General features: G+C 43.0%; 1 protein-coding gene across 1 annotated transcript in view; it reads right to left on the reverse strand.

Moving 5' to 3' along the window:
* Positions 1–7,312: 7,312 nt before the first annotated feature.
* insyn1 (inhibitory synaptic factor 1) overlaps positions 7,313–18,635 on the reverse strand; it is a gene marked incomplete at its 3' end in the record, with an annotated part of 41,499 nt that continues 30,176 nt past the window's right edge. Inside the window, exon 2 of the mRNA XM_084541689.1 lies at positions 7,313–8,131. Coding sequence (XP_084397815.1) covers positions 7,313–8,131 — 819 coding nt within the window. The remainder of the gene's footprint in view (positions 8,132–18,635) is intronic.

Genomic DNA, 18,635 nt, shown 5'->3' on the forward strand with positions numbered 1-18,635 from the left:
TTCATTCATTCATTCATTGATCTTCTTTACCCGCTTATTCCTGTTAAGGGTCACGGGGGTCTGCTGGAGCCTATCCCAGCTGTCATCGGGCGAGAGGCGGGGTACACCCTGGACAGGTCACACTATTAATTGAGAAGCATAATTGGGATTTGCAAGTTCTTATATATGTGGAAGATACTAAATTTAAACCAAGACTGAGGCCAATCGCTCGGAGTAACTGGCAGGTGTATTGTTTGGGGTGCATTGCCCAGTGCATTGAGGACTTATACATTTATCTGTATAAGAGTGTGTATTTTTGCCATATCAAAATCACTGTGTAATGAATGTAAGCAAGCGATGTAACTGCGTACAATTCAAAGTGCTGTTAAGGTCTTAAAATATACTGTAAAGGTTTTTTTAGAAGTCATCATGCATTATTTCTGCCGATATCAAGTTATTTGCCACAAGTTCCAGAGAAATTACAAGTCAAGGCTGTCAGGCTTTGGGTGTCAAAGTTTTACAGCTCAGGAGAAGTAGGGTATTTTCAGTTGTTGATGTATTTGGTTTTCCATCATTCATTTTTTGTAATCTACTGAAAATCTTTCTTTTCAATAAAATAACTGCTTCTAAGACAGGGTTAGGGTGGTTGTCGGCTTGACTGTAAGGTATGAAGTATCAAGTGGATAGATGAACGCCCGAGTCTGTTTTTAAATGTTTATTTTGACATGTCTGCCCAATGATGGACTAAAGTTAAGGTGAAAGCCCAGAAGTTGTAATTAATTTGTCTTTATTCCTCTAATTTCTTTCAAGCACCTTACTTAATGAAATCCCACAGCTATTAATCTTTTGACATACCTCTGAGCTACTTTGTCAGCGAGCCACCGTGAGTGCCCAAACCGAGCCTGACATTTGACTAATTGCAGTCATTTGAGAATGATCACTTCTGTAATGTATTGGAAATGCACAGCAGCGTAACGCAACATGCAGCCCACCCCCCGCACCCCTTCTCTTCTCTGTCATGACCCACTTTATTGTTGGAGTAAGGTGAAATCTGTCTAAAAAACTTGACTAATTGGAGCAAGGTAAGTGCAGTGGTAATTATTGCAATCAGAAGCTCTTTTTTTTTTTTTCTTCACTAGGTCCAGTCTTGATTATTTGCAAAAGATGAGAATGAGTCCATGCCACATGCGAGTCATTCACTGCTGCACGGCTTATTCCCCTCCCTTCTGTTCCACGGTGGAGCCGCTTAAGAATGACTCTTACCTGTCCTTGCCACCATCCAAATTGCTGCGTTTTTGATGAAGACCTCAGTCACAGCCTCCTGGGCTAGAGTGGAGAGCTCATTACAGCCAGAGGAGTACATAAGAAATAATGAATAGCGGAGGGTAAGCATGCGTATATGAGAGAGCGAGAGAGTGAGTGAGAGAGTGTAGGGCGTCGACTGTGGAGAAAGTTGTAAATATGAGCTATGGGGAAAGCCCTTTGTAAGGTGAAATAAGGGCCACTTGGGGACTCGCCGTATACATTGCACCTGTCTTATCATCATTTAACTCTTATTTGTTGGACTTACTAAACTGTCAGCAATTCCCTGCCTTCTTGGCCTTTTCCTGTAAAATGCCATGGAAATGCTGACAAGCTGCCAAACCACAGCTGTCTGGGAAAAGACTGCCGCTGCTTTTCCTTGACTTCAGTGTTTTGTCAGGATTAGACGTACGTACACACACACCTAGTTGCATTTGTATTCCAAAGTCCACCTATCAAATGTAAATTCACTTAACAGCAGCTTTTTCTAATTGATTCTTCCTCTTCTCAGCTCACTTAAGAAATTGGTAATATCCCTTTTTTTCTCATCATGCTCCTCTCTGAAACATGCTTCTCCTATCCTTGAAGTCTGTCAGTGATGTTTCCTGTAATTGTGTATTTTCCTGGACCAATTCAATTGTCTCTTGATGTATTCCTCGCTCAGCTGAGCGTGTCATTACACACATCATTTGTGTGCAATTTAATGCGGTATGCAACAAGGTTACATTTCTGTGGTGGTTCAAATTGAGGACTCATAGCATTTCAGGCGCAATCATTTCTGTCTCTGTCTCTCTTTTTCACTCACTCTCAGAAATTGCTTCGGCAATGATTCCGCGCTCCTCTGCTTCACTCGGTCATGCCGCATTTTGAATTCACATTGGGAGATATTCCAATTATCAGTCAGGTAATGTGATGAAAATGGTGACTTTCTCTCTTTAGCCCGGGTGTGCTGATCAATTCTTCTCATGTGTACTGCATCATGAAATGATATCCATCTGTTGTTTTGCTGTGGGTTGTATACAGTACTCAGTGATGATTGTAACACAGTGTGTTCCTGGTTTCTGGTGAGCTTAAATAGGAAGAACTGCAGTTGTCTCTGGGTCATTTAGCATTAGCCGCTACATTTAGGTGACAAAAGGACGGTTTGACACATTAAACTGCGGCAGTCACAAAAAAGTATTTACCCTTTTTTTCAGTCAGTTGTTTGAACTGCATTCACAGAGTGTTTTCATCCACGGTCCAGCCTAAAGGCTGAAAATGATTTGGTAGCTTTATTTGATAGAGGCCATATGGAGGTCTCCTCTTTGACCTATCATACAATAGTCCCTCCTATTACCTTTCTTTGTTTTTCTTGACACATTGCTCAATCACGAGGCCCCGGCGTATGTGAAAGTGACAGGGTTCTCATTAACTTTAATTATTGCGTGCCAAGTCATCTGAAGGCATTGTTTAGTACCAGGAACCGCCCAGCCCCCCACTTTCAGCCACGGGCCCTGTCCTCCATCACCTGTGAAGGTCTAATCTTATCTGCGGCTGTTGCATGGCTGTTCATTAATCACTCTCCCAGACCAATCAAATGGTGACTGATAGTTGACGTGGCCTTGTCCGGCCATCCCTCAGGTGCTGGGAGTTCTTTGGTTGGCCTGGGTACTGTAGCTCTTGCGCTTGATTTTTGACGTGTGTCTGTGTGTGAACAAAGCAGCGATGTCCTCTACGTGGGACAGAGCGTGTGCCGTGTCACGTGTGCCAATGTCCAGTGCACCGGAAGTTCACCATACTATTCTGCTGCTAATGACTCTGTCTCATAAGGAGCAGTGAGCCCTTAGCCTGACTTTGACCAGACTGCATATAAATATGGACACTTCCTGGCATCATTTAATTAATACTGTGCTTTGCACTGAATCCCACCAGTTACAAGGAAATGTTGGAATATACACTGTACATATTTTTTTTTTTTTTCCAACTCTCAAGGTCCTACGGGACTGCTTCAGAGCGGTTGGCATGGCAACATGCAGTGAACGCGATGTCACATTCTGTTTCTGTAGCGTCAAATAACTAATACGAAATCATCAGTTATGTATTAACTACCTAAAATGACTGAAACCATCCTTGAAGGGCCTAAGTCCCATCCACTACCATGGAGGGGGCGGAGCTTATGACCTATACTGCAGGCAGTCACCAGGGGGAGCTCTAGTTGCTTTGGCTTCACTTTTGAGGAGATGTTCCAACGTCCATCTTTATACAGTCTATGGTTTTGACAGAGTTTTAGCTGTGATCTGGGTACCAAACTGTTTAGCTCAGCGACAGTTGTCTTTCCTGGACTCATTTCTTATTCTTGTAGTACGCCATTAGGATTTCATTTTAGGGCATGTGTCAACGGATGCAGAGATTAAAAACCTCTTCATGCAAATGGATAGTCCTACAACCAATCAGAACCATTTTGTTGTAAACTAATTCAACTCCTCAGCACTCAGATGATGTGTTTAATTACTTCACTGTCCATCACTGCATAAAGCGTGGCCAAGTGAACATAATCAGTTCCCAACGGACCGACTGCAGACCAGCAATCTGCTGCAAACATTTTGTGGGCGGGGGGGATGTCGGGCTGGCTTCCAGGCTAACCCTTCCCACTTACTTGGCGGAAATGGAAGCACTAAGTCATCGTTGTATTTCTTGGTCAGAGTCAGCAGAAGATGTGCTGTGACTGAAATCCACAATTGCCATGAATGGAAAGGGGTGTCAGGATATTGGGGGGTCAGGGAAGAGGGAGGGAGATAGAAATAGTTTGCTCTCATAGCAGCAGGATATAAATGGCACGAAGATGAAACAAATCAACCTTAGGTAGCCCCGGCCGTTAGCCAATCCATAGTAATCAGTGAGACTGCATCGAGCTCTCCGCTTCATGGACCCTTACCAATCAGCAGAGAAAACAGAGAGCTGTCATTTGTTTTCCTCTGCTCGCTGATGGAGACAGAGGCCAGTGAGAGTAAAGTGTGGTAATTATATATGAAGGGGGGGGGTGCATATTTCTCTATTTTAGTGCCATTATCACCTTTTTAAAAGTAGTTTTGCGCCACACTGTTTGTCAGTCGCTTAACGGAGTGTCCCACTGGCTGTGATTAGAGGATTGATCAGGGATGTGAACTAATGCATGCCCACCGCTGATGTCAAAACACAGATGGCATGACTCACTTTGCAGCTCTCTAAAAGAGATTTTGTTTAGTCTTGTCTTATGGACAAGTCTGGCCAAATAACTTCCAGGGGGATGTGCGGCATCTATATTTGTATCGATCTCCATTAATTGCTGTGACAGTGAAATATGAAATTAAACACGAGGCGATTTATAATTCATAAAATATCACTTATCTCCTCACACAATGTGCAGGCACAGAGGCGGTGAAGACACAGACGAGAGACGTGCACGTATGCACGCATACACGCATACACGCATACACAAACGCACAACATCTGCTTTGTATGCAGTGGCGTCGTAAGATGATCTTCCTGATGATTTGGCATCGGTGTGCTCAGGTTTTCATAACCTTTGGATGCCTCCCATCCTTGTCCTACAGAGAACCGAGGACAAAGCTCTGCCCTATTAGAGATGAATAATGAGCCTGTTGGCAAAAGAGACATTGCTAATGTTTTGTCCAAATATCTCAAATCTGTCCCCAATGATAATGTATTCTGCGCTGGTGCCAAACAGCTCTATATTTGAAGAGGTGATTTCATTGCAGATATGACTTATAAAATCTTTAGACTGGAGAAGAAGAAAAAAAAAAACAAAAAAAAACGCCGTAATGTCTGGCGGGTGTATAGGCATCGCAATAAGGGCTTAGTTTGTTTTCCTGTAATTGATGCTTTGTCTGTGTGGCGGCATAGCTTTGTTTGTTTATGCTAATGGCTGTGATGACCTGTTGGTCCCCAATCTAGCAGGGAAATGGCAGCCAATGCTTTGGGGAGTGAGCCATTGATCTCTCTTCAGTGCCTCTTTCTTCACAGGTACTTGAGATTAACTGAGCCAGAGCGAGACAAAAGAAAACATTACAAAACCGGGGGAAAAAAAATTAAAATCACAAAATTACTTCTGCCGTATGCATATATAGCACACCAGCCTTAGGCTAATTAATGCTTGTGCGGCTTCGAGCAAGCTGCCTGGTGTAAAAGTGCTCGCTCTGCTTTCCTGATATCGGGCTCTCGAGGCTTGATGCTGCCTAAACAGCACAGCTGTAATTCCACTAAGCAGTGCACTATGCAATAACTATTAAACAGAAGCACACAAACAAAGGGGTGGGATGTTATGGTTGTGCTTCTCTAGAGCCCCTAATATTCTACAGTGTTGCAGTGACCAGTTGTACAAGACCAGGCACACCACATGCTTCGATCAAAACAGTGTAGCCGGCGTACAAGTGCTCACACTCCAGTAATTCTGAAACACAAAAAAAAAAACCCAAGGGCAACTTGACTTGTTTGGTTTCTTGAAGACATTTCACAACTAATCCAAGTAGCTTCTACCATCTTTTGATTCAGCTTTGTTCTTTGGACATACCAAGACCTGGAGAACTTTCACAGACCTTTGAAGCCCAGCACCATTCTGAGCAATTATTGCCTTTGTCAATCTAGTAAAGAAGCATAACACACTACCACCATCCATCTCTGCCTCCTGTAGAAGTCCACACCACCGGGCAACAGAGGCACAAAGTCCAGCTTCATGGGAGTCTACAAGAATTTTCCCCTTAAGGACTCGCAACATTTAACTTTTTCTTTTCAAACTGGAAAACACGACTAGGGTGAGGCGACCAGGCTCACAAAGCTGTTCCCCAGGGTAGATTATTGCAAAAAAAAAAAAAAATCTTTGAACAGGAACACTTTTTCTTTTCACCATGAGCTCTCACTCTTGGACGCACACTCTTTGAAATGTCAGTTCTTTAGGGCAGCCGTTCTAATTTTTGTTCCGCTCAGTGTAAGTAAATAGGTCTGACTGTGAGTTTTTGTTCCCAGATCCCGGGAGGTTGGCATGCATGCTCAGCAGAGAGACCTCTCGCTGCAACCTCCCTCTAACATATTGATCAGGAATGGCTATTGGCGTTAGCCCTGTGAATAAAATGCTGCTCTGCTGAGTCTAATTCCCCACTGGGCGACTGAATAAAGAGACAAAACCTTTACCGCTATTTCTGTGGGCCTCTATTTAGCCCGTATCCCAAGCCTAATGATGCAACCAGCCGTCACGGAGTGGGGAGAAAAAAAAAAAAAATGGAAATGTCACTTTTGTGAACGACACCGTCTGAAATGACTTTATATATCTGTTTTTCTGCCTGTCACTCACATGTTTCAGCCTACGCAGCAGAGCAAGAACGGATCACAATGAGATGTTTTATGAAATCAAGGGCAGGTAAATAGTGTTGTTTTCTGGCTCTGCGCTCAGGCTGTTGACATCAAAGAGAGGAAGAGGCTTGACATGTGCATCTAGAAACATTTCTCTGCTGGAAGAAATAATCCCCTCGACATGTGAAATTACTGGAACATGAAAAAAGACAATGTTTATACAGATTCAAAGTATAGAATGAGCAACGTTTTGTATCCACATCATAGGAACAAGCATAATTTTTTTTTCTTCTTCTTTTTTTTTTTTTAGTGACTTATGCTAGTGTATGATGAGGGGAAAGGACCTCTTCATACTTTTCATACTTCCAATTTTCAGCTTTTAAAATGTTCGTGTAAAAATGATTGCTTTTTGTAATCTGTCATTGTCTCAAGTGATTGCACACAGGGAGTCCGTTCACTTTGAACATTAGAACAGGCACTAACCTTTTGGTCCACCAGTAACTCATCCCAGTAATCTGCTTTACTTTATTAATTTCATTGTATTTTCCCTGAGTCTCAGAATGACTTTAGGTAGTCGAGTGATTTCCCATATATCATTTATTTATTTAGTAATTAATTTATTTGTGTATTAATCTATGAGCTATGTATTTAATATTAAATAATGCACAGTCCTCTTCATGAGATTTATGATAAACTTCGAGCTGTCTCAGTGGTCCTTTGTTTTCTGTTTGGCTGGAATATAGGGCAGTACAGTTTGGGTGCTCTTATCAGAGACAGTTTGTGTGCTGCTATTTCGTAACAGTTTTTTGCGGCAGCCGGGGTTTAAGAGACCTTTTCTGGGTAGTGTGTGAGCTCCTGTCGTCCCCTTCACGGGCGAGGAGACATAGGAAGGGTCCAGACAGTTATGGAGGAGTGAGTGCTCGGAGGAAGAACGTCTGGGGGCGACCGAGCTAGCCAATAGACTTGGCTCAGTGTCGCTGTCTGGTGTGGTACAGCCACTCTTGTCCTCTTGCAACTCCTCCTGCTCCTCCTCCTCGTCGTCGTCGCAGCACAATGCGTGGTACAGGATTTTGTCGCTGAAGCGGACTCGCTCTCTTGTGCCGGAGGTACGCGAGGTCTTGTGGCTGTGCGTGGAGCTGCTGGCCTCCTCGCTGGACGAATCTGGAGTAATAATGCGCGGCCCGTTGGGAATGGGCAGTCCGCCGTTCATCTGGGAGTAGACCGAGGCAGTGGTGGGGGGCGGGGTGGGGGTCTGTGTCTGGGTGGGGATGGTCCCGCGGCCCAGATCATGTCTTGAATCCCCTGGTTGCTCACTGGATCTGCGCACGGCTGCGCCAGCGGCCTCCAGGTAACTGCAGAACTCCCAGCTGTCCGAAAGCACATCTGCATTGAGGAAGTCCAGTCTAAAGGCCTCTCCCAAACCCCGCTCACTGCTGGACGTGCTGCTGGCCGTGGCCACCGTCCAGTCATCTGGCTCCAGGTCAAAGTCAAAGTCGGACGTTAGTTTATCAATCTGACCCACCACCTGTAACGGGAAGAAAGAAAACACAAGGGAGAAGAGCTGGTGAGACAATAGAGAAGTAAAGTATAGCAAAAAGTGGAATAAGAAGTGATTTTTAACCACCGTCTGCTTTCCATACAGTTATCATCAAGTCTTCGTTTGGTTGTAAAAGACGAAGCAATTCAAGCTGAAGTGATCTGTTCCACCTGTACTATGGCTTTCTGTACCACCTATGCAGTTTACACAGAGGGTCCATTAATACTACACACTTTTTAGAAGTAATACAAAAGCTAAATGCTCTTCCTTTAAACAATAGATAACAAAAAATTAATTGTAACCTAACTTTAATATAAATCTCTGTGACAGTTTATCCGATACCACATCACATGAAATTTCCAGATGCTTTACATCCCACTGATTTGGCCCCTGTGGGCAAGTTTAACAAAAGCTACGATTTATTCACGGCTGCTAATAGATCTGTGTTTGCCCGTACAGCTTGCCATCACGCTACTTTCATTCATAAATCCTTAATTGTTTGTACATGTTTTGGAAATAGTTTTTATTTCCACCAAGGCCTCCCGTGGACAGGTGTTGTAAATTAGCTTTATGCTACATCGACACTAAATTAGATATCCGCCGGAATGAGGCTGTAATCGTCAAAGACGCTGCCGAGAAGGTGAGAGACGAGAACCGAAGAAGCCTTCGAGATGAGCGGTTAAAGCTGTGTATCCTGAATCCAATGTCTGATCCATTTTGTCTTCAGGGTGGCTTCCAGGATGAATGACGTGAACCGTCACAGACCTATAGCTTTACAGTATAAACCCTTAACCCAGTTCTTTTGATGCGCGTATTTTGATGTTTTATGTCAACTCCAGTGCTGCTGTAAGGTCCATTTCAAGCAGAATACACTCAAATGTTCACCTGCTGTATCACGTAAAAGCGTTTCATTTGCTGCTGCCTCTAAAACCCGACTGCCTCACTGCTTAACCTCACTGCTTCTGTCATCAGCAGCCACGGTGTTGAGTGTTTGATGAATCGAAAGCACTTCAGCTGAAATCACGCTGGTTTGCTGACAACACCTAAAATCCAAGCCCTCTATACTTGACATTTTAGCACCTTCAATCAGCTCTGTTCTGCTCTCAACAACAATCTATTGTGAAATGAAAACACTCCGCAGTCGTGTAGCTTGTAAATGATACATTTCCCCAAACTATTCAGCAATTAAGCTCGGTGTGTTTTTGAACTCCGGAAAGTTTTCTAGACCGCGCGCGCGTATGGGTTTGCAACATAATTGCAGCTGAATAGCAGAGAACGTGTAGTTTCACCCTGAGATTTGCAGAACATGATCCTGTTTCCCCCCCCTCTCTGCCTCTGTAATTATTTGCAGTGTTTGCTTCTTTCTGACTCTTATGACTACAAAATGAGCGTGGCTGTATCAACAACTCCGAGCCTCACCCCTGCATGTGTGATCACAATGCAAATTCATTCTTTGTCCAAACTTTAAAGGAGAAATTATGACTCGCTCGCTGTAAATGCAAACACGCTGATAAAGTTGGAGTAACTGTTCCGCTCGCGTGCTCGCTAAAAGCTCAAGTGCAAACACGGCGAGTCAAATCCGTGCGCTTGATGATCTTTCGCAAATATCTGGAGACAGGGATGAGCTAACATAAATTTGCTCACGGAATCCTTGAATCAAAAATGAGAATGCCGACTTAAAAATGTAAGAGGAAATAAACCTTAAATCCGTCTGAAGGATGACTTGATGCTTTTATTCTCCTGCCGTATTTTTCCGTGCGACTCCTGAAGCCTTACCTCCAGAGGTATTTTGTTCTGTTTAGTCAAACCGGCTGCATTAGAGTCTGGTTGTGTACCTCTGCATGTTCAGCGCTGGCTCATCTGTCAATGAGCTTCTCTGCAGATCTGCCAGTTGTGGCATCTTACACCTCATGAGTACCTGGACTGTGCTTCTCTATTGGCAGACTGCCTGGAGGGAATTGGGCTGTATGAATCCTCTAATCCTTGCATTACTCAGCCTGTTTGCTGTGTGATTTGCAGACTTTCACTCGTGCAGCTGTTAATGTAAGATGCTTCTCAGGGCCAGAGGAGCATGAGTAGCTTTGTTTACTATATTACTCAACTTAATTTAATCAGTGTTAAAATATTATCTATAAGAAGTATTTCACAACCTTGTCATTACACCACAGCAGGCCGTCGGCTGGTTTGTTGTTTTACACGTCTTGTCGAATGCATTGGTTCAAAGAAAGACAAAAGGTACTGGATGAATATGGTTTCTAGTTTCAGTGCGTCCACTGGTTGTTGCCGTACCTTTGCAGCAGATCATGACCCTGCTTACTTCCTGCTTTAAAATGCATCCCCGCCGGCCTCAGCTGCCGGTTCGCCTGACCCTTCCCCGCGGCATGCGGTTGGCTAATTTAGTCTGGTAACTGTCTCGGCTCCGAGGGTCTGCTGAATCTTTCTAGGTCACTATGCAGCCCCTGCTCAATGCAAGCAACAATGAACTCCTGTCTTTGCTTTTTCTTCCAGTCAGAGAATGTGCCGTGAAGGAGCTACGGAGTGAATTGGACGTGCAGATTGCTTTAGCTCAAAGGATGAATGAACACATCAGGAGCAAGTCATGCGCACAATGTGTTTGAAATAGAAAACGCTTTATGAAGATCCACAAGAGTCAAAAATAGAAAGTAATTATGGCGCTTTATTTAACCAAGGAACTCAATCGTATCCGTGTATCACACCACATGTCTTTTTTTTTTGAGATTGTATTACTGTATGTCTGATGTGCAACTACAAAATAAAAGCCGGAATCATACATCTGCGTGGGTAGACGGTGGATATAAACTTATGGACTTTTATCTATAAAGTTATAACCTTCTCAAGATTACTAAAAACCAAAGAAAGGTATAAATACAAAACATAGATCAGCCTAACCGCATACATGTGCACACCACCGAAATAATAGTTCAAGGACCCCAGGATTTTATTACAGCACTCAGGCTGTTTGCATAAGAATCTATCAGCTTGGCGCTCCTTGACTTGGGAGTACTTTCCCTCTCCTTTGACGTCCTGTTCATTATAATGTCGCCATTGTGCAATATTTTCCCCGCTTGTTGATGACTGCCTCCGCTGTGTTCGGTGATATATTTAATACCTTGGAAACTTTTTGTTGCCCTCACATGAGCTGTACCTTTCGACAACGAGACCCCATGGAGGGTTTCTAAGGTCTCCGTGGCCCAGTCCTGCAAGAACAGCTGAGATTTATTTGAGATATCAGACCTACTTCAGGCGAAGACACGCGTGCACGGTTTCAACTGAGCATGAACACAGCCACACACCCAGTTCTAATAGGATGTGCACAATGATGCAGTTAGGTTGTTATTGTTTTTAACTTTTGTGTCACACTGGCTTTTAGTGAGGTTTGTAATTTCACAAAAAAAAATTTGTTAATTGTTAATAATGGTAATTATTCTGAGTCGTATTCCTTTGTTTCCTCCAAAATGTTAAATTCTGGATATGCAGCTTGGAGCCGTGATAAACCTCTGGAGTCAGGCTGTGTATCCCCCACAGACTTTATGGCACTATCACTCTACGAACTTTATGGTGCAGTGATGGCATATCCTTGTGACTGAGAAGGCTCCATTTGCAACACAGTTAGGCAGTAATGTATAAGCGTGGCTATAAGTACTGGGGATTTGAGTTTAACTTCAGTCCTTAATTTTCTCTCAGTGCCTCTGCTGACAACTTCACTTACGTTGCGGTAGACAGTGCTACTAAATAGCGCGATGATGGCTGTAGAACAATATCCACGGTTTCCCGCGTGTGAATGGTGGGTGCAAATTAAATAAATAAGATGTTTTTTCCGGTTATATTTTAGAACATGATCTGTCTTTTATAGCTGTTGGATTACCCAGCAAAGTCCAAGCACACATGATCTTGTTAGTCCATACAGAGCAATAAGTGATATTGTAATTTTTTTTTTTTTTCTGTGTCACTGCACTCTATCAGCCAGCAGCCACGAGTCAACTGCGGTCACAGCATCTGATCAACACAGAGTTCATTCATTTCAGAGCTCTCAGAGGTGCTTTAAAAGAGAGGCTGCCTCGGCACCATCAGGCGGGGGTTTATTACTGTACCTCAACACCTGTCTGAGATGATTGGGCTGGGTAATTGAGGGTCAGACTGAAAGAGGGCACTTGGAGCCTGGTCTGTGACAGAAAGGCAGAGTGATGGAAAAGACGGGCAATGATAATCTCACACAGAGCGACGGTCAGTAATGTAAAAACTCTTGAAGAGCCTCCTCTCAGGCGGAGTGGTGATTTGGGAAATAGATTCAGTACTGTCCACTATCATTACAAGAGTCCTTTTCTCTAATATCCAGCTCCACCTGGTATCATGATTTATTTATTGTGAGTGGGTACATGTTTCTTTTCCCCCCGAGTGAGCATCTGTTCTTTCACACCGCTAATTGAAAATGTACTGGAACATTAGTACTGTAATATGTTATTTGCTACGAATGTTTAATATGTTGTGGAGGAATACAGGTAGAGGTCAAAATCGGCAAATGTGAAAATTAAGTGTAAAACTGCCTCTGATGAGGAGGGGAATACATACCACATGTTCTAATCACCGAGTTGAACTTTAAACAGATGTTTAATGCGAATAGCTTGTTTTGATGTGCATTGACGGCGTTCTGTTTAAAAAGATTTTTGTTAGCGGTTCGGTAAACAGATGGAAATTGCCATCCTTTGCGAGTCTCGATATAAAAGGGCATCTTTAACGTGCGTTTCTAATGATCCCAGCGGAAAGGGTTTCAGGTTTTCCGCATTCATGTCGGATTACATATTCTAGTATTTACTAGGAAATAAAAGCAGCTCTGGAGGATGGCGTGTGTAGCCGCGCGGTTTGTACATATGTAAAAAATAAATCAGGTGTGAGCAACCAAAACTAAATGAGTCATAACACCCTCACTGGGTTCATTTGCAATGCACGCTGTATGCATTTTCTATGGATCACTTCATTGCACTGTGTTCGAGTGGCCTCTCTCCATCTGTTCCTGTGCCATCCATTCTTCAAGGAGTCATTCTCAGAGTTCTCTGAGACAAGTTTGCAGTGCTTGTTGGTTAATTATGCAGCATCCAGCGTCTAGCGTGGATCTTCCTTTTTGTTTTTTATGGGAAAGTGTAAAATGTTCAGTGGAGCCATTCAAACAAAAAACACTGTGTTATTTCTTTCTCAACATGTCACAATAGATTTCCAGCCTGCCCCCGTGCAGCACTTCCAGCGCTGGAAGCGGTTAATGCCAGTTAGAACGTCTCAGCAATTATCAAAATGGCCTTGCATGCTGGCTTCGTAAGTAAAGCGTTTGCAAATATTGTTTTAATGCAGCGAGCGCCTGCAGTTTTGCACTTCCTTCTTACTCTTCTGTACCCCCTCCTTATTTCCCCTCAATTTAATTCTCCTCAAGACGAGAAGAGGGGGGCTCTCAAGCCTCTCACGTAGTAGTGATATGGTTTATCTTATCCCCCAGAAGCTAATTTATCATCCCCGACTTACTCTGAAAGGACATATTTACTGGATTCACCAGAAAAATTGTCCAGTGGCTCGTAAACATCCGCAATCTTTTCCAGACATCTTATTCACTATTGGGTGAAACGCGTTTTGAGAGCATTTTGAGTTTTGCTGCATTTTTAACTTCACCCATCTGAATGTGATCAGCATAGAAGTTACATTACATGAAAGCTCACGTCAAATTTGCGAACTAAAAGCAGGTGGCCTGACTTAAATATATACGCTTGCTTGAAGTCTTAATGATGTGGTATGTGAACATAATACAGAGTGGATAATTGTAATACTGTCGATTCCAGCCTCTGTCATTTAAAACAGAGTAAAATACTAATGTAGCCGCAGCACTATTTCCATACACACAATGTTTAATTTCAGAAATCCCATTTTGCATTTCTCCTGTGTGAATGCATAGGAATAAATGTTGCATCCTTCCCCTTTACAGACACATGCTTGATAAAGACGGAGCTGCTTAGTGTGATTCGGTGTTGAACTGATGATATGCATTTTTCAGAAGTACAAGAGAAAACAGTATATACATTTTTTTAAAGAATTTGTTTCATAACCATTTGGTGCATCTCTGGGCCGATGTGCTGCTGATCTGTGACCATTCTGTGTGATATGTTGCACAAATCAAACAATCCCTGAATGATTTGAATTAAGTATTAATGTATTTGCATATTTCTGTGTTTGTAGCGCTCGCTCCAGCGCTGCATATGACTTACTGTCACATACTATGAACTAACTAACTCATCCATCTACTTATGCGGCACTGTCAACAAGACTAATTAACTAATAATTCCATGTATGCATATTGTGCTAGACAAGTATTTGATTTTATAGTTGGGATTCATATGTCCAGTGAGTCACGGGGGCTTGGAGACATTACAGAGCAGCCAGGAGGGACCTGATTTAGGTCAGGCCATCTTGATTGGTGAGATGTATTGCGTCGCGTTGGCACAGGGATGAAGTGTCCTTTGAAGTGTTCACTGGAAGCATTTGGTGTAATTATCCTGTCATGAGAGGGGCTATAAGCCTGAGACTTCATTAGGCACATGCCTCCTGCTTTTTCATCTTTTCTCAAAAAAAAAAAAAGAAACACTCATATTTATTGAGGCCTTAAAGTGCTAAACAACGCCGTGATGAGTGTGGGGCCAGTACCTCCTGACAACTCACTAATCAAAAGCATCATTACTAACTTCACCGCATAATGGGCCTCATTTATCCCCCTGGATGTTCAGGAGAGGTGGGCTTCTGCAGTGCTTGAGGCTAGGAAAATCAACCACTTCCTTAGCCAAATTTAGGTCATTAGACTTGACCAACTCATCTACCGGCTGTAAATTTGGGAGGTTTATACTATCATCCTGGAGAGGGGTACAGGGGTTGTACAATCAGTGAGGGAGCAAGATGGGAACCGTTTTCCAGCAACAGGGAGGCAGCAGATGCAGCATGTGTTGGTGCTGGCAAAGCGCACTGATCATTTATTGAGGTTCTCCTTCAGTGCGTCTATCCGTGTTGCGAGGCCTAGTGCCGGTAATGACCAGAAAAAGATGGTAGAGGCACGCTGTGGGGCTCCTCAGTCTGTCTGCTTCCCAGAGATAGCCGGAGGATTAGGCTTGTGTACACGGGTCACGCTGGTCACATGCGAGGCAAAAAGGCGCATGTGAGTGCAGCCAGGCCACCGTGACCCGTTTTAATAAGTTGAGTTTTGATTAACAACACGGTGTCTTTCTGCGGAAGAAGGCCAGCGAAGGTCTGAGGTGGTTGCAGTTTGTCAGATAGCTGCAAAAAAAAAAAAATGTACGTGCATGTGGCGGGTGGGAGGGTAAAGGCGGTTGACCTGTACTGGAAAAAAAAAAAAAAAGGGAGAGTCTCTAAGGCAGAGGGGAGAATACGACACTGTGGGAGCTGGCTCAGCCCAATCCAGCAGTAAATCCCTCATCCTGACACCTCACACTGCCAGTTTGTCTACAGGCCAAACCAGTAAGCAGATAAGCAGCGAGTCTATCCTGGGAAGAAAAAAAAAAACACACACACACACACACACACACACACATGGTGCAGCGCTATAGCTACATGGTTATCCCATTTTGTGGCAATGACTAATCATAATTTCTGGGCTGGAAAATAAATTTAGATTTACTGTAGTTACACTTGATTTGATTTGTTACATTAACAATGCCTCACCGAATTCTTACCACGGCAGTAAATCGGCGTAAACATGTACATAAAAACACTGCAGCCTAAAATAAACACTTTTTTTTCTTCCATGCTGTCAAAGGCTGTTTGCTTCAGACGCCGCGTACAGTTAAGCAAACAGTTAATGTTGACTGGAAATTAAATGCATCCACATCTCATTACAGACTACTATTATTATGTTTGTGATTATGTCGGAATACTTGTTTTGGGTGCGTCTTGGAGTTATTTACGGCATCGTCTTTTAATAGTCACTTGTAGAACAGCTCCGTTTCAAAGTTATTTTATGAAGGAATGAAAGAAAGATGTGGGACGGATGAAGAAGACGCGCAGGGGGCAAAAGACTGATAGACAGGAAAACCATCATCTTCTCCAAGCCTTTTTTCACGTCTAATTTCCGCCACTTTTAAGGATCTCATTGTCAGCTTTGTTCCACTCCTCTCTGTATCTGTGAGGACCATATTCATATCTTTAAAAAAATAAAATAAAATTGCCTGGGCTAAAACCTCTTTACAGCATCAGAGTTGATTTGCACCCCACTCGCGCGGCCACATTATCACTCATATCCAGTCACGCACGCTGCCATCGATGCCTTTATCGTAAGTGAGGATGAAACTGCAAGCAACCCACTCAGCAAAATATTTTGCTTTAGCCAGTCCCTTCAGCCAACAGTTCTATTTATGCTTGCGTGAGAAATGATCCATGTCAGGAGTTGCCACGCAATAGCTATCACCTGCTCTCTTTTTGTAATTAAACATCGCTCTTTCCAGATTTCTGTCATGGCTCCTATCGCAGACTGTCTTCCTGGGCTGGGGGCAGATGATATTGTCTAATGACAGTTTTGGCAACGTGGCAGCGCTGGGTGTCACATCACAATTCCAGGGGTGTAAATGGATTTGCACACCCCCCAAAATTTGGAATAACACATAAAGTTGCTAAAAAACTACCCTGGAGGCTAACTTTTTATTATTTTTTTTTTCTCCCAAGAAAATGTGTTTACAGTTTTCCGTGCAAAACAACGCCGCCAGATGCGTGAGCTCTGAAAGCACGTGAATGACGCAGTGTGTCTGTGGGCAATCTGATACGTAGATGGGTAAAAGTGGACGACTCTGCCATCACAGCTTCTGGACCGTTTCCAGCAACACTTACACACATTTGTTCTTGGTGAGCAAAGGCAGCATCAGTGCAGATTGCCTCCTCATTCATGTAATCTGTGTCACGTTCGGTGTCAGCTTCACACTTTCAGCTGTTCATGCTGCCATTGTATGCAGCAATCGAAAGGACTAAGTAGTGCAGAAGTGAATTAAGACACAGTTCCTGGAGCTGCAGGATGTTAGCTGCTGGGAAATTGAGTACCGTGAAGAGATTGTTCCATGAGATTGTTCTGAGCAGCAAACCATGGCAACAGTGAAGCGACTCCTCGCCCCTCAGAGCAGAATAGGCCACCATTCTGAAAATGCCTCATACTGGTTTTTGTTCAGCCACTGCTCTGGTTAAGTTTGGCAACGGCAACTCTTAAAGGAGGAACATAAAGGAAGAATTGCTATTATGGTTAAAAAGTGCAAAATGTGGTTTCAAAGCCTGCGTTTTGTCAATTATGCTTCCTGAATTTCTTCAAAGGATTTGTGCAGAGGCGTAGCAACTTTACGCAACTTCCATATTTGCTGTTGAGCAACTACAGCCAACCCCAAAATGGCACTTGTCAGGAAAACGTGGACAGAGGTTGTTTTAAGCATTTGAATAACCGGTGCTGTCCACTGCCTGGTGATGACAGTGTCTGCATTGAATATATATGAACCAGTAGGAAGCAGTGTGCAGTGAATATTCCACAGTGAACATGTAAGTATGGATTTAGTATAATATTCAGGAGAAAGCTATCTGCAATTTCCATTTTATGACATGCTAGATAAAGTACAGGCCAAATCTGCTTTTATTCATAGTCTACATTGAGTGTTATGAACTCTCTACCTCTTTTTACTCAAATGTTTGGCAGCACTTTACTTATTATATATAAGATCTGAACTTGTTAATATGTGTAATGTAATAACAGCAGCCAGTAGATTAAAGTAAAATGAACGAATGGATGGTTCAAATGCAAGGAAATAATTTCTACATATGGGATCAATACAGCATAAATCCTTCTTCTTCTTCTTCTTCTTCTTCTTCTTCTTCTTCTTCTTCTTATTATATACACCAACAGTCAGGCAGGAAAGTTGTCTGACATCATGTGGAAGCAGATGCTTGTGTTGCTGTAGCTCTCTGTATTATGCTCACAGTTAATGGTGCTAATTAGCCGCCGCATAGGTAAAAATGTGTGATTATCGATCGGCAATCAATGTTAATTAGTAATCTTTGCATGTGCCACAAATGATTAATTATCTGGCTGCTTTCCATCGAGCTGTTGCACAGTCGCTTCTACTGTAGGTTTGCCTGCGAGTTTAAACCAAGCTAATGGAAACGAGTCAATATGACGTCCTGCTAGTAATCCACCAGCAAACAGTCCAATTTTAGAAAAAGAAATAGTGAGGTTTTTTTCTGACGTGTGTATTTTCAGTGACGACCGCTCGTCACTCTTAAAGAATATACAGTCTATACATAACGACGTTATAGTGGTCTTCACAAACCCAAGCTGTCAAAAATCAAGCTGAAGTATGATTAGTGAACTGAAAAGTCTGATACAGGCTGCACGCAGCAAGTTTCACTGCACTACAAATAATCAGTTTTCAGCTTTTTTTCCCTGTTGGTTAAACACAGG

The sequence above is a fragment of the Chelon labrosus genome, assembly GCF_963514085.1.
Source record: "Chelon labrosus genome assembly, chromosome: 3".
NCBI classification, from domain to species: Eukaryota; Metazoa; Chordata; class Actinopteri; order Mugiliformes; family Mugilidae; genus Chelon; species Chelon labrosus.